Source organism: Trichosurus vulpecula, chromosome 8 (genome assembly GCF_011100635.1).
Source record: "Trichosurus vulpecula isolate mTriVul1 chromosome 8, mTriVul1.pri, whole genome shotgun sequence".
Classification (NCBI taxonomy): domain Eukaryota; kingdom Metazoa; phylum Chordata; class Mammalia; order Diprotodontia; family Phalangeridae; genus Trichosurus; species Trichosurus vulpecula.
Window position 1 is genome coordinate 238,687,783 of NC_050580.1, and position 24,387 is coordinate 238,712,169.

At 35.7% G+C, this 24,387-nt stretch overlaps 1 protein-coding gene across 1 annotated transcript in view; it reads right to left on the reverse strand.

Annotated features, from left to right (window-relative positions):
* CEP128 (centrosomal protein 128) overlaps positions 1-24,387 on the reverse strand; it is a 534,450-nt gene that overhangs the window by 309,702 nt on the left and 200,361 nt on the right. The window contains exon 17 of the mRNA XM_036737234.1: positions 2,002-2,194. Within this exon, the coding sequence (XP_036593129.1) occupies positions 2,002-2,194 (193 nt within the window). The remainder of the gene's footprint in view (positions 1-2,001; positions 2,195-24,387) is intronic.

Here is a 24,387-nt window from a genome sequence, read left to right on the forward strand (position 1 = left end):
TAAACCACAAATCTCCCTATTTCTGTCTGTAAATCCAAGTTCACAATTTCAGGGTCAATCTAGACTCCTCTCTTTTTCAGTCTCTAAAACCAGTTTCCTCACCTTACTCATTCTATTCCACACCCAATTACATCTCTCAAATCTCTTCTCTTCTCTCTTCTTCTCTCTTCTCTCCACTCACACTGCCATAAACCTAATTCAAACCCTCATCACCTGTCACTTTGTCTACTAGAGCAGCATCCTAAGTGGCTGGTATTCCTGTCTCCAGCCATGATCTTCTATCATGCACACAGCTCCCAAAATAATCTTCCAGAGCCACAAGTCTGGGAATGTCATTCCCCAACTCAAAAACCTTTAGTGACTTCCTATTACCTCTAGCATAAAACACAAACTCCTCAGTCTGACTTTGAAGGGCATCCACAATTCGGCTCCAACCTTTATTTCTAGCCTTATTTCACATTTCACATTCTCCCTTTTATATACTCTATATTTTGGCCAAACTAGCATATTAACTTCACCAAACTCAGCATTCCATCTCCTATCCTCTATACATTTCCATAAGCTATTTGCTATACTAGAATGTTGTCCCTCTCTTTACTTTTGCCTTTGGAATCTTTATCTTCTAGGCTCATCTTAGGAATTATCTCATAATTAAAGCTTCTCCTCATCATTCCAGTTATAAGTACTTTCTCCCCAAATTACCTTGTATTTGTCTGTATATAATATCCCCCATACCGTAGTAGACTTGGTGGAGACTTTCATTTTTTAATTTGTATTCTGAGAATACACCACAGTGCTTTGCACATAGTAGGTGTTTAAAAAATATTAAATTGAAAGGAAACATAAAGAAATAAATGATTCCATTCTGTCTGGGGTTTGGAGTACATTATTTCTGGTTTCAAAAAAGCATTTGATTTGGCAGAAAAAATATAAATTTAAATGTCTCATCAAATAAGGTATATCTCACAATAGGTAAAAATCATAAGAATTTTATGACAGATACAAACACCAAAATAACTTTGTTCAATGTTATGCTGAGTATTGATATCAAGGAAAGTATAAAACATGGGATATACGCTCACCTCCAGTGCCACGACCTGTATAAATTCAAAAGAGGGATCCCTATTCGAGAGGAAGTTCCCTGAATGATGCTATATATAGATAATATTGACTTAATCACATTAATCTTTGGAACAACATAAAGCCTCTTCAATAAAATTCATCCTCATTCAAAGAGATCAGCCTACACTGAAAAAAGAATGGACAGAAAATACTTGTTGCCCAAATTATAACATGCAACTAAATAGCTGAGCAACTGAGTTAGCTCTTCAGGATTTTTAATCTCACATGTATACTACAGACTGAAAATAAACCCCGCATTTCAGAATTATGTACCACTTTAAGGCCAGTATTACCCCAGAAATGCTACACCGCCATGAATCATAGAATATTGCTATTTAAAAAGAAATAAATTGGTAGGCACCTAAAAGGAGAAGGAAAAAAATGCAGTTGGTGAACAAGTAACTACTTAAGATGAATGACATATGAGATGGGGCCTATGAGACATCATCAATCCTGTAAAACACCAGAAAAGGAGTTGGGTTGTTTATTCAGTGAGTATAAAGCATAACCAAATGGGCAGCCTACATCTAGTATCACTAGCCCCTAAATATTAGAGGGGCCCCCCAATGCACAGGGTAGATCATTTGTGGAGGATTGATGGAAAAACCTGGACAAGAATGGACAAGGATGAGAAAGCATACATGGCTTGCAATCTGCATGGTGGAGGGAGCATCCATACCAATAAGTTTATGAATCCATCAATGGATCAAAGTAAAGACGCACAGATAATTAATAAAAAATAAAACGAACAGAGAATTGTTTTAAACTTCCTAAGTGGAGGCAGTAGAATGATGAAAATAGCTTCTTCGAGTTCCTTCTCATCCTAAGATCCTATGAATATAGCTGTATATCTATTTACCATTAGAGCCATCAACATACCTTTCCTTTCTCGATGGATTTCTTCTATAAGTTGCTCCTGTTTTTCTATCTGGTCGAAGAGAGATTGATGCTGGGATTCTTTCAGTTGAGTCATGTCCTTGAGTTGATGTCTGGACAATAACAGCTGTTGCTTCAGCTTTTTTTCTCTGTTCTCTCTCTCTTTCACCTCTTCACAAAGCCACTGAAGTTTAGTCTTGAAAAGATAAGTATAAGCAATCAATAAAATACACTAAAAAGTAATAGCATCTTAAAAAACATCTGGAAAAATTAAATACGACCATGCTAACCTGAGTATAAATAAAAAAACTTAGTAATTTTACTTTTTTAAAAAAAGAACAAGTTAATAACCTGAAAATTTGAATCTGAACATAAAAACACAACAGGTACAGAGTTTTAAGTCATATAGGCCTTGGATTTTTACTTTGCATTTGTGTATTTCATAACCCAAGGAGTTTCTATGAAGAAATCGGGACTCTTGAACTTAGCATTTCATGCTCCATAGAGTTATCAGCACCATAATTTCTCTTGTCAAGAAAGAATATATTATTTGTGAACATAATTGCACCATCTTACTAAAGATGAGTGTAGCCACAATTTGTTACTCTTCAAATCAATTTACTATAACCTTTGTGAATGTTAATCAGGTCCTCACATATATACTGCCTGGGTGTCAGCTACAACTAAAACTTTGAAATTTAATCCTTATAGAAATTGAGAAAATTGCAAGTAAAGTGTAACCAAAAATGTACATATATTGATGATGAAACCAGCACTATTAAGCATTTTCATGAATAAAACACCGTACTTGGCACTCTACCAAAATTAGGTATTAAACAGAAACCCCACCTATCCTTCAAGACTCAATTCAAGCCGGTAAATAATACACTGGGTACAGTTGCTGGGCTTAGATGCAGGAAGACCTGAGCTCAAAGACAGTCTCAGCCATTTACTAACTGTGTGACCTCAGGCAAGCTACTTAATGTCTATAAGCCTCAGTTTCCTCAACTGTAAAACAGTGATAATAAGAACAGCTACTTCCCAAGATTTTGTGAGGATCAAATGAGATAATCTTTTTAAAGTGTTTATGCCTGACGCATAGGAGATGATTAATAAGTACTCTTTCCCATCCTTTCTATATGTTTTCATTTTATTATGTAAATAAGGTGTTATTATTCATTTTCAAAATAGGCAGAAAATTAACTACAATTTTATGACCATAAGGCTGAAATAATTAAATTTTTAAATAGGCTATCTCCTCTTCTTAAGACTATTTGTTATTTTAATTCATACCTGATCAATAGGGATGATAATGTAATCACTTCATTATGTTCATTATAATAGCTGAAACACAACATGTTTGAACAAGCTGTTGTTTTCTAAAAAATAGGAAATGGAGAAAAGGGAAGGCCCTGACTCCATTATCATTTTGTAGTGAACTTCAACCACTACCAAACAGTTGCCACAATGAGAATGGCAATTCAAGAAAAGGTTATTGACTCCAGAAATTATAGGAAGATTCTCTCCGTGATCAATTTAGATAATGCACAGAAATGTGAGAAACTGTGGAACACGTCTCACTATAGGGTTATAAAAATCAAGGACCTAGCAAGACATAAACTGCTAACTAGAATTACCCCTTAAAAGGTGCTGTCTTCATGGAATGACAGATAAAACTCCCTTGAGAAGTCAACCAATAAACTGTACTGGAATTGGAACATAATTATACACTCAACTGTTGCCCATAATTGACTGGATATAGCACTGATCCATAGAAATTGAAGAACAGTGTTTTTAATAGACGTTGACATACAAAATACTTATTATTCTACCAGCTTCATGGAACATAAAGATTTCAAAATACAAAGACCTTCAAAATCATGAAGAAACCGGATGAAATACATATCAGCTTTGTCATCCTGTCTACCACTGGAGTTGTTCTAAAAGCAAGTATACAAAAGATAAGCTTACTTTAAGAGCACTAATTAAACTATGAAAATCAGTCATTTTATATACATGTGTGAAAATCTACAGAACATTAAATATAAGCGAGTAACAAGAAAGCAAATTGTCCTTAAGACCATTGCTAGGTAAGCTCCAACAAACAAGCTGTAAAGAACAATTTTCTGTAACATTAACAACAACAAAGAGCCAGGTAAAATCTATTATTATCCTGCCTAGCCTTACATTCATTATCTCTCCTAAATAAAACGAAGTATGGCTTCCAAATTAAAGGACTCAAATCAAAACATTTTATTTATCTACTTGAAACTTGACACACATCAAGCTCCCAAAAAAAAAAAACAAAAAAAAAAAACAAAACCAAACTCCATCTTGTGGAACGTCTTTTGGACTTGTTAAGTATAATATCCTTAACATATGCCAAAAATGGAGACTAAAAACTTTGAACTTAAACCTGGAAGTCACATCAAATGAATAGATGAAAGGACCCATACGTTTATATCACGAAGGTTGTGATTGAATATGGTTTGAATATGAACATGTTTAAAGCATTTAATACCTATACAAAATCCATTTTAAAGTCTACCTTCGGAAATGTAAAATGGACTGTAACAGATTCGGAAAGTATTCTAACAAAACAAATGATAAAAATATTAAGTCACTCAGAACTATTTTTTGGAATAAGCAGACGTCACCCGACCACTGTAAAGGATGATAACAGGTACACACTGGTGAGCGGCTTACCTCTGGGGGATCCTATGAAATGTAGAAGATATAAGGGTAGGACAAAAAAGTCCTCCAAGGGTGACAGACCAATGAAAGCCAACAGTACATCAACAAAGAAGCATCAAGCAAACAGCTGAGTTGTACAGACTATTTTATGAAATCAGAGAGGTTTATGAGAGAAATTCAAGATCAGGGCACCACTGCCAGAAATCATGAGTCTCCTTAACTAAAATCAACTGGATCAAGGGATGAATGAGAAGAACTGAGGAAATGAATCCTAAATCTGGCACAGAAGCTAGATATTGTAAGGGAAGATTTCAATTATCTAGACTTCTGCTGGTACATTCATCTTTTTCAAAAGTAGAAAGCTGAAGAGTTGGGACTTGCCTTAAAGTTCCATCCTTAAAAAAGCAAATAAGTGAGGTGTGGGGGGGGGGGGTGGGGAAGGATACTATCACTCTAAAGTTACTTTTACCAACAAGAAGGAAATGGTTTCTGTAGAAGAAATGATAGACAAGATCCATAAAGATAAATAACTATTCTAAAAGAGATATATCATGATAGAGATGGAAACAAAAGCCAAGTTTTAGTGTGACTTAAAAACTAGATTCTAAGAGAATAGATTCCAAAGCACTTTTTTAAAAAATGTAGAATATATAAATATTTTGAATAAAAAATGGTCCAAAAGAAATGGGAAATGAATAATAGAATGATGAAGATTCAATCAGAAATCATTCTATTGAGGAAGAAAAATGGGAGCTTCCTAAAGGTACCAATAGGAGAACTTACTGACCAATTCAAATTTTTAACACACGTACAGATATGCATGGATAGACAAGGATAAATAATTCAAGCTGAAAACAGCATGCAGATATATGAGTATACAAAGAATGTACAACATATAAAGACAACACAAAATAAGATATTTAAAATGGAACACACATTGAACAATTGTGTTCATAACAGCAAAGCCCAAAGTGGTGATGAATTCCGTGAATAAAATAAAGGAATTTTTTTTAAAGCTAAGTTAGGGGCAAGAGAACGACCAACAAAAAAAGATATGTTTCTGAGGGTAGATGGATAAAGTAAGTTATAATGGAAGACAGTGACAATACACTTTTAAATTCTCTTGTATTTATTTATCTGTTTACATGTATCAGTCAAAAGCTCTATGAGAATCAGATTTTTTTTCTATTTTGCCATTATATCTCCAGACAATAACACAGTATATTGAAGATAGTAGGTATTTAATAAATGTTTTTGAATGAAATTGCATTGAACTAAGATCTTATTTGCTTCTGTTTTACTCTTTGAATTTTATTTGATTCTGTTTTACTCTTTGAATAAGAAAAATTGACTAGTTTTTGTTGTTGTTCAGTCATTTCCAACCATCTGTGACCCCATTTGGGGTTTTCTTGGCAAAGATACTGGAGTGGTTTGCCATTTCCTTTTCTAGCTCACTTTACAGTTGAGAAAACTGAAGCAAACAGGATTAAGTGACTTGCCCAGGGTCACACTGCTAGTATCTGAGGCTAGATTTGAACTCCAGAAGATAAGTCTTCCTGATTCCAGGACCCTATCTATCCATTGTGCCATCTAGCTGCCCAAATGACTACAAACAGTAGAAAATCACAACAAATAAGCAAATGGTAAGATAGCATTTTAGCTATCCTTAGTGAATTCAAATAACCAAGCCTGGAGGAACAACTTCCATGGATCTTGAAAAAACAACCATCCACAGTTGCTCTGCCTCTAGTGCTGATCTTTGAAGGACCTTGGCGAATAGACAATATGGCACAATACTATAAAAAGACCAATGCTGTTTCAATTTTAAAAAAAAGTCAGTAAACTTCTATTTCTGGAAAAATTCTAGAACATTTTACTAAAGAGATGGCAAATAAGAAACTAGAAAAGGAAAGAATGATTGTAAAGAGTCAGAATCATTTCATCAATAACATACTTTGCCAGACTAACCTCACTTCCTTTTTTTGACATAGTATTTCAAGACAGGTCTAACTTAGGCCAGGCCAGTTATTCAGGTTTAGGAATGGAAAGCAATGAAATGAAATAATTTTGTAGCATGAAATTTAATAAAGATGATTTTCCTCATAAAAAATTAAAAGAATGTAACTGGTAAAAACAGACACATTTACCCTCCAATTCCGCATTTAACAATGTACCTATGCCGGGTGAAAAAGACTTCCCAAAGGATAATGAAAATTCTGCCAAGCCTCAGAACACCAATTCCCTGTAGGTTCAGTTTAGTTTGTTGTTGTTGTTTTAAATACTCCTAGTCCTGTAGACTATTGATGTCAAACTTAAATATGAATGGATCACTAAAACATACATACCATAACTGTAGCCTGCATATTTACTTCAAAAACCACCATTAACATTTTGATCTCCTATTGTATTTTTATTTAGTTTCTTAAATATTTCCCAATTACATTGGGCTGCACCTGGGAGTATCATCCATTAGTTGTGTATTTGACACCTCTGCTTTAGATCAACTGCTTCCCTCGCTTCATTGAATGTATTCCATTCAATGAAGTATATGTAAAATAAAAACTGGTCCTACTGTAAAGAATCTAACAAGATTGGCAGACAAGGAAAATATGATATGTTCTACTTCAATTTTATTCAATTATTTAACCAATTCTCTAAAATTAACTTAAGAAAAACATGAGAAGATATGGTGAGGATGACAGTATAGTTACATGAATTTCAAAACTAAAAAATGGCTGAACTCAAAGAAATATGAATTATTTGGGCAATTTCAACTTGGAAGACAGGGTTTAATAGAATGCCACTAGGATCTGTCAATTTTCCAGGGCTTTTCATTATTTTTATAAGAGACTTTGATGAAAGTATAAAAGGCAGATTTCACTAAAGCAAATTTCACTAAAGTAGAAGTCAAATCAATAAGCACTTATTAAATACCAATTATTTTCCAGGGAATATGTAAAGAGCTAGGGATATGAAGCAAAGCCAAAAATAGTTTCTGCCTCATGGAGCCCCCATTCTAAAGGGAAGGACAATCTGTAAACAATGGGGTACAAACAAGACATAGGATACATTGAAAATAACCTTGTTTAGGGGAAAGGCACTAGAATTAAAGAACTTTGGAGAAAACTTCCTGCAAAAGGTAGGATTTCAGCTGAGAACTGAAGGAAATCAAAAAAGCTAGTCAACAGAGATAGAGGGAGAACATGCCAGCCATGGAAGAGAGCCAATGAAAATGCCTGAAATTTGGAGACAGAGTATCTTGTGGAAGAATAACAAGGAGACACATATCATTGGATCACTGAGTAAAAGGAGGGGAATATGGTATAAGAACACTGGAACGAACAAAGGAGCCAGGTTATAAAGGAACTTAAAAGCCAAGGAGAGGAAAGAATAGAAAACATGGATCCTAAGGAAATTCAACAAGTTCGAACCAAAAAATGCACTGAATAAGATGACATTTAATAGGAAATTATATAATACCAATGTATTTTTAAAAAGATGACACTACCTAAATTAATGTAGATTTAGGGTCAAATCAATCAAACTACCAAAAGGTAGCTTTATAGAATTAGAAAAAATATCATAATCCATGTGAAAGAACAAAAGGTAGTATCTCTAAGAAAATAATGGAAAAAAAGTTGGGAAAAGGCTTAATGTTGCAGGATCTCAAACTATACTACCAAACAGTAATCAACAAAATTATTTAATATGGGCCTAATAATAGAAAAATTACCAGTGAGACAAAGTACACAAGTCCCAGAATCAACCAAATATAGTAGCATATTGTTCTATAAACTCAAGGATATAAATTATTGAGTTAAAGAATCATAATCTGACAAAAATTATTGGGAACACTGGAAGGTAATCTGGCAGAAATTTGGATCTGATCCACCTCTAACATATAGTACAACAAGCTAAAAATGGATCCATCACCTCAATATAAAAGATTATATTATAAACAAATTGAAGTAGCAGGGAAGGTAATACGTTCTACAACTATGGAAAAAGTAAGAGTTTTTTGGTTTTGTTTACCAAAAAAGGGATAGAGTCACAAAGGAAACAAAATGGACAACTTTGATTGCATAAAACTGGAAAGTTCTTTACAAATAAAATCAATGCAGTTAGACCAGAAGGGAAATAGGTAACTGGGAAAAAATATTTGCACCTAAGTTCTCTGATAAAAGTATCCTTTCCAACACATATAAGGAATCTATAAGAGCCATTCCCCAATAAGTAATGGTCAAAGACATAAATAGGTAGATTTCAAAAGAAGAAAAGAAAGCTATCAACAACCATATGTCAAAATGCTCCAATTGCTAATAATAAGAGAATAAAAATTAAAACAGCTCTGAGGCTCTATCTCACACCCATCAGACTGACAAAGATGGAGGCAAAAAAGAAAATAACAATTGCTGGAGGGACTGTCGGAAGATAGACACACAAATGCACTGCTCCTGGAGGGATGAATTGGTCAAACCAGGCTGGAGAACAATTTCAAAATCTATAGGAAAAATCACTATGCATACATTTAACACAGTGAAATTACTACTAGGTACATGCACATAAAAGGAAAGAGGTGTCCATCAAATGGGGAATGCCAGACAAATTATGGCATGTGAATACAATGGAAAATTACCGTGCTGTGAGAAATTAAAAAAGGGATAGTTTCAGAGAAATCTAGAAGGAATTGTATGACCTGATACAGAATGAAATGAGTAAAACCAGGAGAAAAAAATTTTACACTGAGTACAATATTGTAAGGAACAACAATTATGAAAGATTTAGAAACTAGGATCAAAGACACACAATTACAAAACCAATTACAACTGCGGACACCTGATTATCAATCATGTTTTTCACCTCTTGGCACAGAGGTGATAGATTAGAGATAATGAAACATATTTTCAGACATAGTCAATATGTGCATTTGTTTCCTTTTGGGGAGGAAAGGCATTAAAGAGTAGGGGGAATAATGATAGTGATCTTTTAATAAAAGAAATAAAAGGCTTTTTAAAAGTTCTTTGCAAACCTAAAAAAAAAAAAGAAAATCAACAGAGATAAGTGTAAGATTCAGTATCTGGATTTTAAGAAAAATGTACAATTTACAACTTTAAAATGGGAGAGGTGTGACCAGATTATAATTCTTATGAAAAAGAACTAGATATTTTAGTGAACTGCAAGCTCAATATGAAGCAACAAAATAAAATGGCCATCAAAGCCACTAACACTAATACAATCTGTGTTAAGAGAAGTATCCAGAGTAAAAAAAGAGGTAATGGTTTTCCCATCCATCTTAAGTACTATGTTCGGATCTATGGAACTAGGAATGTTTCATCTGGACAAGAAAAGATTTGAGGGGAACATGGTAGTTTGCGGTGCATTTTTCAAGTGGTTGAAACTGTCAAGTGATAACTTGTTCTGCACAGTAATAAACCACTAAAATGAACTAGTGAGCAATTTTACAAATCAGACACAAAGTTATCCATGTCATTTAAATAGCAAGTTAAACACTATGTTCTGAAAATAATAATCACTGTTTAAACTACTTTGTAGTTGTGTACACTATAATTGCTAAAAATAATGATAATAATAATAACGCCAAGAATATAGACTCATTGTTCCCCATACAAATTTTTGGAAAATGAGCTGAAATATTGCTATTTTCATGTAAATGTTGCTATTTTTCTCCAGATGGTAGAACTAGAAGTTTTAGTTCTGCAACTGGAGTACAAGTTGCATATAGATATAAATACAAACACACACACACACACACACACACACACACACACACACACACACATATATATATATATATATATATATATAATTTGATGAAAGGAAAAACTTGACAACTAGACTTGTCAAAATTGGAATGGGCTGCAGCAGCAAAGAGTGAGTCCCCTCAATGGAGATCTTTAAGCAAAGGCATTTTGTTGGGGATGCTGGAGAAGAGATTATTAGCCTGGTATGGGCTGGAATAGATGGCCTATGGTGCCTTTTATGATTGTGTGCAGTATTAAGATTAAAATATAGATCTTGTTTATTAAAAGATAACCTTGATGAGTCCTCCACATACTCTCAACACTATCAGAAATTTTAGGAAAGGAAAGAAATTTTAAAGTGTTGTTTCTAGAGATATATATATAGATATAGATATATATAGAAATAGATATATATAGATATAGATATACAGATATAGATATACACACACACTATATATTTCATAAAGCTACTTTATACTGTTTAACACATGGTGCCTATATCTTCATCATCCTTTTAGGAAAAAGAATAATTGAGTAAATCAAAGAATAGTTTTCTATTGCTTGAAGACTACCTTTCAGAATGATGATAATATAATTTAGTCAAGGGGGCAAAGCCAAGATGGCGGCTGGAAAGCAGGGACTAGCGTGAGCTCCGTACCGAGTCCCTCCAAAAATCTATAAAAAATGGCTCTGAACCAATTATAGAATGGCAGAACGCACAGAACAGCAGAGGGAAGCAGGGCTCCAGCTCAGGACAGCCTAGATGGTCTCTGGGTGAGGTCTATCCCACACGGAGCTGGGAGCTGGGAAGGGAGTGGAGCAGAGCCTAGCCTGAGTGGCAGGGACCAAAGAGACCAGGAGCCGGGCAGAGGGGGCCCTAGCGCCCTGAATCAGTGAGCTGCGGCAGTTACCAGACTTCTCAACCCACAAACACCAAAGACTGCGGAGAAGGTTAGTGGGAAAAGCTGCAGGAGTGGAAGGAGTTCGCGGTTCGGCTTTCAGCCCCGGGGGCAGCAGAGGTGGGGCAGCTACAGCTGTTATTGCTTTCCGCTCCTGGCCCACCTGGTGGGAAGAATTAAGTGGCGGATCAGAGCAGGGGTGCACAACCTGCCAAAGATCTAAGCCCAGTCCGGGTTGTGGGTTCTTGGGGAAGGAGCAGTGCTGGTGTGGCAGAGATGGCACCTCCCCCTCAAACGTGGAACATAGAACTCTCTAGTCTACAAGCAGTCATACCCCACTGAAAAACTCAAGGGTCAAGTTGGTTGGTTGGGAATATGGCCAGGCAGCGAAAACACACCCAGATTCTTTCTTTGGTGACAAAGAAGACCAAAATATACAGCCTAAAGAAGTCAACAAAGTGCAAGAGCCCACACCAAAAGCGTCCAAGAAAAAGATGAACTGGTCCCAGGCCATGGAAGAGCTCAAAAAGGATTTGGAAAAGCAAGTTAGAGAAGTAGAGGAAAAATTGGGAAGAGAAATGAGAAGGATGCGAGAAAACCATGGAAAACAAGTCAATGACTTGCTAAAGGAGACCCAAAAAAATACTGAAAAATACACTGAAGAAAACAACACCTTAAAAAATAGACTAACTCAAATGGCAAAAGAGCTCCAAAAAGCCAATGAGGAGAAGAATGCCTTGAAAGGCAGAATTAGCCAAATGGAAAAGGAGGTCCAAAAGACCACTGAAGAAAATACTACTTTAAAAATTAGATTGGACCAAGTGGAAGCTAGTGACTTTATGAGAAATCAAGATATTATCAAACAGAAACAAAGGAATGAAAAAATGGAAGATAATGTGAAATATCTCATTGGAAAACCACTGACCTGGAAAATAGATCCAGGAGAGATAATTTAAAAATTATTGGACTACCTGAAAGCCATGATCAAAAAAAGAGCCTAGATATCATCTTTCAAGAAATTATCAAGGAGAACTGCCCTGATATTCTAGAGCCACAGGGCAAAATAGACATTGAAAGAATCCACAGATTGCCTCCTCAAATAGATGCCAAAAAGAAATCTCCCAGGAATATTGTCGCCAAATTCCAGAGCTCCCAGATCAAGGAGAAAATATTACAAGCATCCAGAAAGAAACAATTTGAGTATTGTAGAAACCCAATCAGAATAACTCAAGATCTGGCAGCCTCTACATTAAGAGATCGAAGGGCTTGGAATACGATATTCCAGAGGTCAATGGAGCTAGCATTAAAACCTAGAATCACCTACCCAGCAAAACTGAGTATCATGCTCCAAGGCAAAATATAGACTTTCAATAAAATAGAGGACTTTCAAGCTTTCTCAGTGAAAAGACCAAAACTGAATAGAAAATCTGACTTTCAAACAGAAGAATCAAGAGAAGCATGAAAAGGTAATCAAGAAAAAAAACAAGAAAAAGAAATTGCAAGGGACTTACTAAAGGTGAACTGTTTTGTTGACAATCCTACATGGAAAGATGATGTGTATGATTCATGAGACCTTAGCATTAGGGTAGCTGAAAGGAATATGCATACATATATGTTTATGTATATATACAGGTGAATGTGTATGTATGTATATATCTATGTGTATATATATATATATGTATATATATATAGAGAGAGAGAGAGAGAGGGAGGGGGAGAGAGAGAGCCCGGACACAGGGTGAGTTCATGATGAAGGGAAGATATCTAAAAGAAATAAAATCAAATTAAGGGATGAGAGAGGAACATACTGAGAGAGGGAGATAAGGAGAGATAGAATGGGGTGGATTATCTCGCATAAAGGTGGTAAGAGGAAGCAGTTCTGTGGGAGGAGGGGAGAGGGCGGATGAGTGGGGAATGAGTGAACCTTGCTCTCATTAGATTTGGCCTAAGGAGGGAATGCCATACATACCCAATTGGGAATCTTACCCCACAGGAAAGAAGAGGGAAGAAGCTAAAAAAAAAGGGGGGGGGATGATGGAGGGGAGGGCTGATGGGGGTGGAGGTAGTCAAAAACAAATACTTTCAAAAGGGGACAGGGTCAAGGGAGAAAATTCAATAAAGGGGGATGGGTTGGGAAGGAGCAAAATATAGTTAGTCTTTCACAACAGTATTGTGGAAGGATTATACATAATGATACACATGTGGCCTATGTTGAATTGCTTGACTTCTTAGGGAGGGTGGGTGGGAAGGGAAGAGGGGAGAGAATTTGGAACTCAAAGTTTTAAAAACAGATGTTCAAAAAAAAAAGTTTTTGCATGCAACTAGAAAATAAGATACACAGGCAATGGGGTGTAGAAATTTATCTTGCCCTATAAGAAAGGAAGGGAAAAGGGGATGGGAAGGGAGTGGGGTGACAGAGGGGAGGGCTGACTGGGGAACAGGGCAACCAGAATATACGCCATCTTGGAGTGGGGGGGAGGGTAGAAATGGGGAGAAAATTTGTAATTCAAACTCATGAAAATCAATGCTGAAAACTAAATATGTTAAATAAATAAATTAATAAAAAATTCTAAAAAATTAAAAATTGAAAAAAATAAAAAATTTAAAAAATTAAAATAAAAATATATATATAATTTAGTCAAATTGCAAACTCCTCAAGGGCAAATATACCTAATGAGCAAATCTTTCGCTATATATACTCCACATATATTGAGGGCACATTAAATATTGTTAAATTAAAAATGAGACAGTTAAATTCTTAAAGAAGCATCTTGCACTCAACTGCTATGACAGGTTCAATGTGGTGGTGTTTACTAAATAAATAATCCAGAAGGCTGGTTTTGCTTTTTGGTGGTGGTGGTAGTGGTAGCGGTTTTGGTTTTGTTTTTTGGCAATTGATGATGTGCTTAGAATTTTTCAAAACCTGAAAGTCACAAACCTCATAGAATAAATGAAGCTACCCAAAAATAACAAAAGAGTTCAGAAGCTCAACATTATCCATTTTCATTACCGTAGTGTAATTACTGAAAGGAACAAGTGAGAAAATTTACAAATCAAACACTAAAATATCCATGCCATTCAAATACATATCTAAACACTACATTCAGAAAATGACAATCGCTATTTAAGTTACTTTACAGTTAGGTATAATATAATTGCCACAAACAAAAAATAACTCCAAGAAATTAGATTAATTGATCCCCACATAATTTGGGAAAAGTAAACTGAAAGTAAATGCTGCTGTTTTCATATTTTAAATGTAGAAACTGAAGCAGAGAAAGATTAAGGCACAGTTTCTTGTTTACTTGGTCCCCATCTACCTGAGGGAGCACACTACTGAGGGGTATTCCATAGAGTTTTATCTCCAGAAATAGTTGCTAAATATCTTTTTTCAGGATTGGATGATGGACTAAAATAGTGGTCTCATTAGCTTTTCTAATATCTTCAGTTTCACTGGGGTGAAACAGAAACTTAAAACAAAAAATACTTCAAAACAATTTTGGAAAACTGAAAAGATGCAAAAAGAGGCTGAAAATTAATAGCTACGCAGTGGAATAATGCTCATAGAAAAAGTAGTAGCACATAAATATGGAAATAGAAATTTTTTTAAGCCATAAGCTAAAGATGAAGTCTTATGGTGATATGGTAAAAAACAGAGAGGAACTGACAATCTGCTAGTCTTATAGCTAACTACATAAAATAACGTTGCCCTACAAGAGCTAATTAAGTATATACGAAATAATACTTTTCTGCTAAGAAGGCAACAACTGCAGTACCTGGAGAGGCAGTTATTCAATTGGTTTCTATAGAATATTTTTTGCTTTACTACAGGGCACAGGCTGGGATAAAGGTCCATTGGCCTGGGGGAGGAGAAGCAATGCTATTACCAGGGTTTGTGGGCACAGAGTTCTGTGTTCTCTGCATTGGGATATGAGAAAAGATGATATTTGAGATTTGGGCTATGGTTTGGCCTGTATGTGCCAAACAGGCACATATCCTCTCTATCAGGTGCACAATATTCATCAAATTGAAGAATCTAAGCCTTAACAAAACTTAGATTTAACTAAATTTAATTGTTAAAATTAACAACTACACTTTACTTGAAAAAAAATACAAATGTAAAAGATGCCATTTATTGTGAAACATTATTGTGTGCCTAGGCATACCTGACACATCCTGTATAAACACCTATGTGAATGAACTTGATTTCAAATCCTGGCAAAAAAATCTATAACACAGTATTAAAGGTAGGGTTAGTGAAGATCTCAAAAATTAGATCCAGGTGAGTACGGCTTCCTCAACAACAACGCCAGACTAATCTCATTTCCTTTTCTGACAGCTACTAGTCTAGATCAGGAAAATGCTGATAGACATTTAGATATTTAATGCATACATTTAATGAATACAGAAATAGATATTTAATGAATGTAGATACAGATTTTGGCAAAGCAGCTGACAAAGACTCTCATGCTGTACTTGTGGAAAAGATGGATCAATGTGGGCTAGATGTGTGTGTGTGTTTTGTATGTGTATATGTATACACACATATTTATTGCCGGACTTTTTGTAGTGACAAAGAACTAGAAAGAAAGTAGATACTGAACAGGTACAGTACCACGTGCCACTAGGAGAGGCTACAGCTGGTAAATAGTTTGAACTCAGGAGTTCAAAGGTGCAGTGGGGCTAAAAAGTTTATCAGATATTCCCGTAAGTCAAATCCCAACTAAACCCTGAATGGAAGGGGAAGCACGTTAGGATTTTAGGACAGAAGGACCAGCCTGGGTTAGAAAAAGGGCCGGTTAAAGCTTTCTTGCTGATCACAACAGGAACTGGCGTGTAAGTGGCAGCTGGACTTTGTCTGGGTAAGACAGAGCGATCCAGTCTCAACAACAATAACAACAAATGTGAATGCTCATCAATTGAGGAGTGTCTGAAAAAAAATTTATGGTATGTGAATGTAATGGAATATTACTGTGTTAAAATTCAGAGAAATGGGGAAGAGCCATAAGAGTTGCTACAGAACAAAGTAAGATTGCTACATACATACATACATACATACGCATACACACACACACACACACACACACACACACACACACACATTTACACGTTAATCACAATAGGGTAAAGGAAAAGAACCTGAAACTCTCTAGAACTTTCAGAAAGAAAGGCATCAGTTATGACTGAGGTATATGCTATCAGATATGGCCAATGTGTTGCTGTGTTTTTATTAACCCATACTTTTTTTTTTAATAAAGGGAGGTAGTTTGGTTGGAGGGAGAGGGGATAAATCGTTGGGAAATAACAACAATTTTTTTAAAAGTATCAATAAAGTCATCAGTCAACAAGCATTCATTAAATAGCTGTCACGTGTAAAGATCAGCACTAAGCATTGGGAATACAAAGAAAGGCACAGTCTTGTTCTGTTCCGTGTGTCAGATTTTTGGAAGGATATCGAGAAGCTGGAGAGCTTCCAGGGGAGGCTGATCAGGACAGTGATGTGTCCTGTAATCATGTTGTTTAAACCTCAGCTGAGTAAACTAGTAAGATGGCTAGCCTAGAAAAAAGAAGAATTAATGGAGAAAGGAAAAGTAACAGCTGTCTTCAAGCACCTGACGGTCTTTCAAACGGAAGGTGTGGGGCTTCACTTGGTACAAGGAGCAATTTGTGAAAGTCAGACAGTCAACATGCATACATTATGCACTTACTATGTGCCAACCAATGTTCTAAGTGCTAGGGATAGAAAGAATATGAAAAAAAGAGCCCCTACTCTCAAGAAGCTTGCATGATAATGGGGTTGGGGAAACAGCAAGAAAATTTATTAGGTACATAAAAGATAACTTCAAAGTAGATGGATAGTAATCTGAAAAGGGAGGGATTGTTAAAAAGGCAGGGTGGGGGAGAGGGACAGGACTGGGAAAGGCCCCCAACAGAAAGGCAAAAAAGACACTAGGAAATCAATAAATTTGGTTGTTAATTCACAGCTCTTATAGGTTTGAATGGGTAGAAACTGAAACCAAACACTAGGCAGATTTGCTGATAATCTATTTCTTTTTTAAACTTAGCTTATGAAGCCCTGACTCCATTAACACAAGTATTTAAAAAGAAGCCATAGTTTTATTAATCTAGCAAACCACGTTCATCTCCTCATGGTGAGATGTAATCAACCAATAATCACTTAAGAAAATGATGCTGTTCAAATATAGCTGTGTATTCATTAAAAATTTCTTGAGGAAGTAAATCAAAATATATTACAAAACAATAATATCAGTTACAAATAATAATTAAAGACAGGGTTATTAATATCAAAGTTAACATAAGTTCTATTAAGTACTCCCAAGATAATTTTACTTATCATGTAAATGATCAGCAAGTATCATTAAATAAAAATTTTAAAAGAATCTCTAAATCAGGACAGGATTTTTTTTAACTTTCCAGCTGACAGTTCACAGTAACACATGCTTACAAGAAGATACTAAGCTGTTAAAATCGCTAACTATATTTATAACACATCTCTAATTAGTTTGCCACTACTAACTCATTAGCTTTAACAGCACTAACTTGATTGTGTGAAATAAATAAAATGTAAAAGAAGTATTATAATGGACTAAATGAGCTCCAGACCACCCAACTCTACTGTTCTATGATGCTTTCTTCCACAGAACAATGTTTTGATTATAATGATTTTGATCCAAATATTTAGATTAGAACTCAAGAAGTGAAAATATATGAAGACACACAAAAAAGATACTACTCTAAATTTAAGAATCAGAAGGAAGTCTGAACAAAAACAATCTACTCTAGTTCTTAAACTATTACTTCCAAATGTCTCTTAAATCATTGAAGTGAGGTCAGAAAGACCTCAGTTCAAAAATGGCCTGTCATGCTTAATATCTGTGTGAGCCTGGGCAAATCACTTAACCTGTTTGCCTCAGTTCCCTCATGTGTAAACAGGAATGATAATAACAGCACCTACCTCTCAGGGTTGTTGTGGGGATCAAACGAGATAATAATTACAAAGCACTTAGCACAGTGCCTGGTAGATCGCTCTATAAAAATGGTAGTTATGATTATAATAAAAATAATTATTATTGTTAGGTGACTCCTTAATGCAGCGTGGACTGCAATTCATCTACATCTCCACATCCTGTGTGATACACGTGAATGCCCATTAAGCCCTCAACACATTGGAAGTCTTCCACTACGTCTTTTTCACTTTGTGGACATGAAAGAGGACTTAGATTATTTCTCTGTTTTCCCTTGCTTCTGATACATGGCTGACCGACATACTTCTCCATGAACACACGGCCCTCATGATCTGTTTGCTGCCGTTTCTCTTCTAGAAGTAGTCTTTGGTATCATGTCGGGTCATACTTGCAGGCATCACACATCTATCTCTATTACCTTTTAGATCATCAGAAATTTGTATTCTCTAGAAACTGTGGCATTTACTGATTCAGTTTGCAATTTCCTAAATGTAGTCTAGCCTCATCTCATTATCCTCTTCAATTCTTGGCCTCATTATCATTATCGATCTAAAATGTTTGTCCATAACATATGAGCTAATAAACTAATTAAAAGGGCTGTTCAGCTATCTGCAAAGTCATAACTTGATTTTTCATTCACACATTATCAGATCAACCTTCTTTGACTGATCATGAATATCCCTGGGGGGATTTTGAAGTGTTCCAGAGTTTGTTATAATCAACACAATGACATCTGGAAATAGGAGCAGCTGGGGACTTCATCACTTACTGTGTTTTGTGACATAACCAACAGAGAGAGGAACAGACATTATCTCTAGTTCCTGTCAATAAGAGAGAAAGAGAGAGAGGGGGAGAAAGAGGGAGAAAGAGAGAGAGAGAGAGAGAGAGAGAGAGAGAGAGAGAGACAACTATTTACTTAAGACAAGGTGAGGTGGGGGAGGAGGAAAAGAGGAAGGAAGGGAATAAGCATTTACACAGTACCACTATGTGCCAGACACTGTGGTAAGCACTTTATAAATACTATCACATTTGATCCGCATAACAACCCTGTGAGACAGATGCTGTTATTAATCCCATTTTACAGTTGAGGAAACTGAGGCTAACAGGTTAAGGAATTTGTCTAGGGTCACACAGCTAGCAAGTGTCTGAGATCAGATTTGAACTTAGGTCTTTCTGACTCCAGTCCCAGCACTCTAGTCAACTACATGCCAAAAAGAAACAAGAAAGCAAGAAGCTCAATAAGGTAATATTCTTCTGAATTTTTAAATAGCAAATGCAAATCCCTAATGTACTCAGCATCCCTCTCTCACAAGCCTTCACAATCCAACAAGAAATATAACCTGACCCATCAGTTTCTGTTTTTGACTCCTTTCAAGGATTCCCTTCCAGTTGAAGGTTCTGCCCTTCCCCGGCATCCTGCTGCACTAAGCAGCAGACACCAACCCTCCCCACTTAACTATAGAGGAGAGAAAATGGTCAAATTAGCCCACCACATTCCCTTCAGCCTAGGGAGATGTATAGGTTAGGGAGAGCCAAGGCAGCACAAACTCTGCCTAGAGTACCAGAGCCCACTCTGCCAGCTCCCAAGTCTGCAAAAAATAGCAGACATTGACTTAGCCCAGACAGAGAACTAAAGAACTGAGAGAGCTAGGATGGGGAGGTGGGGCGCAAGTGTACAGGTCTACATTAGGCCTGACAGAAAGATTATTTAAATTCTTCTAGGCCCTGCCCTCCCCATGTAAGGCCCCAAGAAGCTACTTAGGTTAGAAGCTAAGGCCAGTGAAAAACACATTTTTCCAGTGTGCGAGAAGGTTCAGATAGTTTAAAGTTTCTAAATCCTGGACCTTCGGGGTCAAGGTCCTGGGATGAAATTATAATCAGAGCTGAAGGAGTCACAAAGTGACCTACAGGAATACAGAAAGCAAAAAGTCTGAAATTAACAAAGATCTCAAGAGGAAAAAAAAATCACTTTAAAACCCAGAGCACAAGCAGATAAATGAACAGGAAAGTTAATAAATTAAGAAAGGAAGATGAAGGAAATTGAAATACCTAATGCAACAGAACCCTGTGGATTCCCAAGAGAATATGGAACCACAGCAGGATTTTCCAAAGCGGTTCAAGAGAGAAATCTAGACCTTGAGAGATGTTAGATAAAGCAATCGGGACGGTTGATTTCCTGCAGAGAAGAAATACGTAGCAGAATATAAAAATCTGAATATGCAATGGTAATGCTATTACAAGAAGCACACCAAAAAAATATTGAGAAAATATAAATATGTTGAAATGAAGGGCAATTTAGATTTAGAAGAAGCAAAAAGCAGTTACAGTAAACAAACATAATCTCTATTCAAGCAAAACACAATGATCTTGACAAATAATTCAGGGATCATAGGCCTCCCAGAAGAACATAACAAGTCAAACTATCAAAAAGGAAGAAATAATCAAAGAAAACTGCCCAGAACTTCTAAATATAAAAAATAAAGCATGACTTGGGAAAAAAAATCCAGATTGCCTCCAGGTAACCCTATGCTTCAAATGTTTAAACTCTAGGACACAGAGTACTTAGATTAAACTACTGCAAAGAGAAACAAAAAATTCTGCAAGTGACTAGAACAAAGATCTTCAAATACAAAGAGACAGAAATTCAAATAACACAAGACTATTCTGTATCCTCTAAAAACTACAGAAGGGAATGGAATAATATGTTCCCAAAAATCAAAGAAGCTCCAGATGAAACCCTAATGAAATACCCTGTAAAACTGAAATTAACTATCAATGAAAAAAGATAGATGTTCAATAAAAGAGGCATTTGAAGCCTTCTTACCAAAAAAAAGCATATTATTTGATCTGCAAACTCTTCAAACAACAGAAATGCAGGGAAGGTAAATAAGTACAACAAACAAGGAAAACACAAGTACTGAAAAAAATTACACTTTCTAAAGGAATTATTAAAAGAAAAAGTTTGAAGAGAAAGACAACTATTAGTCTAAAAAAAATAAACAGAGGAACCATTAAGAAATTCCTTTCTAAGAGTAAACAAGAGAATAAAGAAGAAACAAGAAGTGAGAGTGGAGGAGCAGGCCTGAAACAACATGGATTAAATCCAGCACCTCTCCTTAACAGTGAGTAGTGGTGGAACTTGATTTGTAGATTTTGAATGGAATTAGAGAATGAGGTGCTATATGAAACAGAAGTAAGGAGGTGAGTGATAATGAAGAATGTGACGTATCCTAATGAAGTCCATGATAAACAATGAAATGAAGATAACTACTATAGTCTCTCAGCAAGAAGAGGGGTTTGGGGACAATGAGTGATGGGGCAAAGGGAAAACAAGGGAAAAGACAAGAGGAAATCCAAACTCATTGGTGAAAGGGTATTCAGCTGGACACTCCCACGCAGAAGTATATGCTATAATGGGAGAAAGGGACCTAACAATGGGCTTAATCTGTAGGCATCTAGTGCTTAGAGAACCACTACCTCTGAGAGAATGTTGTGACTCCATAGACAACATCCTATCTAAGGAAAAGCCAGATCTACACTCCTGAGGACAACTGTCACTCAGAAAGGTGGGAGGGCTTAGACTCAAGCAGGGGATTCCATGGCAAATGGGAAAGAAAATGATCAAGGAAAGAGCAGGAGGTAAAACTGGACTGAAGAATTTTTGACACGAGAGAATTTCTATTAAGGAGAAATGCTTCTATCTCATTACGTCCCCCAGGAGTGGATACTTCTAAGGCCCAAAAGAAAGGGGAAAAAAAAGCAAGACCTACAAGGCAATAATACAGAAACTGGTGAGAATAGAGAATGTAAACTTGGTACTTAAGATGCTTTAATTCCTTTAGGAATACAAACAAACTAAAGAATGAATAAATAATTATAAAGACCATGAATTAAAGAAGAAAAATTAGAAAAGATGAGAGAATTAATAAAGAGAACAAGGTTTAAAAAATCTTTTAGAGAAAAAGATTCAGAAAAAGCAAAATAACTAACAAAGAAAAGAAGTTGGAGGGGAAACAAGGAGGGAAGATTCTGAATTAACCACTTACCTTAGAGAGAAGCAAGGAAAGAGAAAAAAGAGGGAACAATCGATTAAAAGGAAGAGCAGAAAAGGAATTAATAAGTCAAATAAAACTCTAAAACCAGGGAAAAGATTGACAAATGAAAGAAGGAGGTTTGAGGGGGAAGGGAAGGGAGCCTGTAAGTATAGGGTTGCCTAAAAGTAAAAACCAAGAAACACTAATTATAGGGACAAAGTACTGTCTTAAAAGAAAAAGGGAACAAAAAAATTTAAATGAAAAGAACCACCACAAAGAACTGAAAATGAATGTTTCAAAATTATAAAGAACCAGCTTGGCCCCAAAGAAGGTACGTGAAAGGACATCACCCCCCAACTACTTTGCTGATATTTGCTGACCTACATATTTAGGTGTGGAACACTGCATATGTCGCCAGATATTTTTGATATATTGTTGGATTTATGACTTTTCCCCCTCTTTTTTCTTGAAAAAAAAAAACCTTTGTTATAAGAGATGTCTTTCTTGAAGGGGTAGAAAGCAAAATTTAAGTAATGTACAAACAAAAAATAAATAAAACAATTTTATTTCTAAAAATTAGAAAGAAAAAAAAAGAATCTCTCTTCCACTTAGATCCTACATAGTTCATTCTCATGGACAGTAGTGAACACTATTAACAAGCATATCCCCACCACTTACCATTTTAAGCCTTTCTTGATATGAATAAGCATTGAACAGAGTAACCTCCATGTTTGCTTCTAACAAAGAACCTTATATAATCCTAATGTATATGCGGAATGCTTTTTTGAAAGAGCATCTTCAAAAACATAAAATAATTAAGTCTAACTAAATATCAACATAACTCCTTATAGTTCTACATTACTGTTTATAACAGACAAATTAAAGAACAGGCTGTAAAAATGAGGATATGCTTTTATAAGTAGTATATTTAAATAAAGCTGTACGCTTTTCCCCAAGTAAATGAAGCTGCTACATATAGGCAGTTTGGAGGATAAACACCACGTCTTATCTTTTTATTTCTATTCTCACATGCAGTGGGTGTTTAATAAATGTTTGTTGAATGGCTTAGCCTAATTTACAATAGCCTAGTTAAATTGAAGAATATTTATCATCCTGATGTTTTACAAAAGAGGAAAGAAACACCAGGACAGGATTTTGCTAGGACTTTCCTAATGAACTTATTATATATACATTGTATAGTAAAAACCAATTTATCAATAATATTTACATATTTATACAGTTACATAGTATTTTACATTTATATAGTACTTTATAAATTTATGTTTATACAGTACTTTATATTTAAATTTATATAATACTTTCAAGCCGATGAAGTACTCTCCTGGCAACAATCTTGTCAGGGGGTAGTGCTAGTATTACTATCCACATTTTGCAGATGATGAAATAAGGGATCCGGGAAGTTAAAAGGCATAACTATTATTGAGTACTGGGCCTTGGAATCAAACCCAAGTCTCCAGACTTCAAGTCCTGTGGTCTTTCTACCATACCACTTTGTATGTGTGTCCTATGCCCTGGCTAGACTCTAACACTCATGATGCTGGAGACCATGTCTTGTGCAAATTTTGTTTTGTTTTACAGAACTGAACTGAATGCTTAGTGACTTAATCAGAGCCACTCAACATGAAGTTCATGGGAATGACTTATTAAATTACTTTTCCATAAGCCATATATTCAAAATTACAACATTTATAGTCTATTCTAAATTACCTATGCTCATAGGAAGAAGCTGCAACATATTGTAATGCTTTGTCCATGCACAGATGCACTAAAGAAATGTGGGGAAATGACAGCAGAGATAATCTAAAATAGTGTACAACCAAAAGAATTCTGTAGAGCCTTTGTTATCCAAACAATTTTAAGATTTATAGCTGTGATCAAACTAAAAATGTACATTAAGAATGGCAGCATTAAGAGAGGCAAGATGCCACAGTGGATAGAACACAGGCCTTGAAATCACGAGGACCTCAGCTCTGGCCTCATATATTTACTAGCT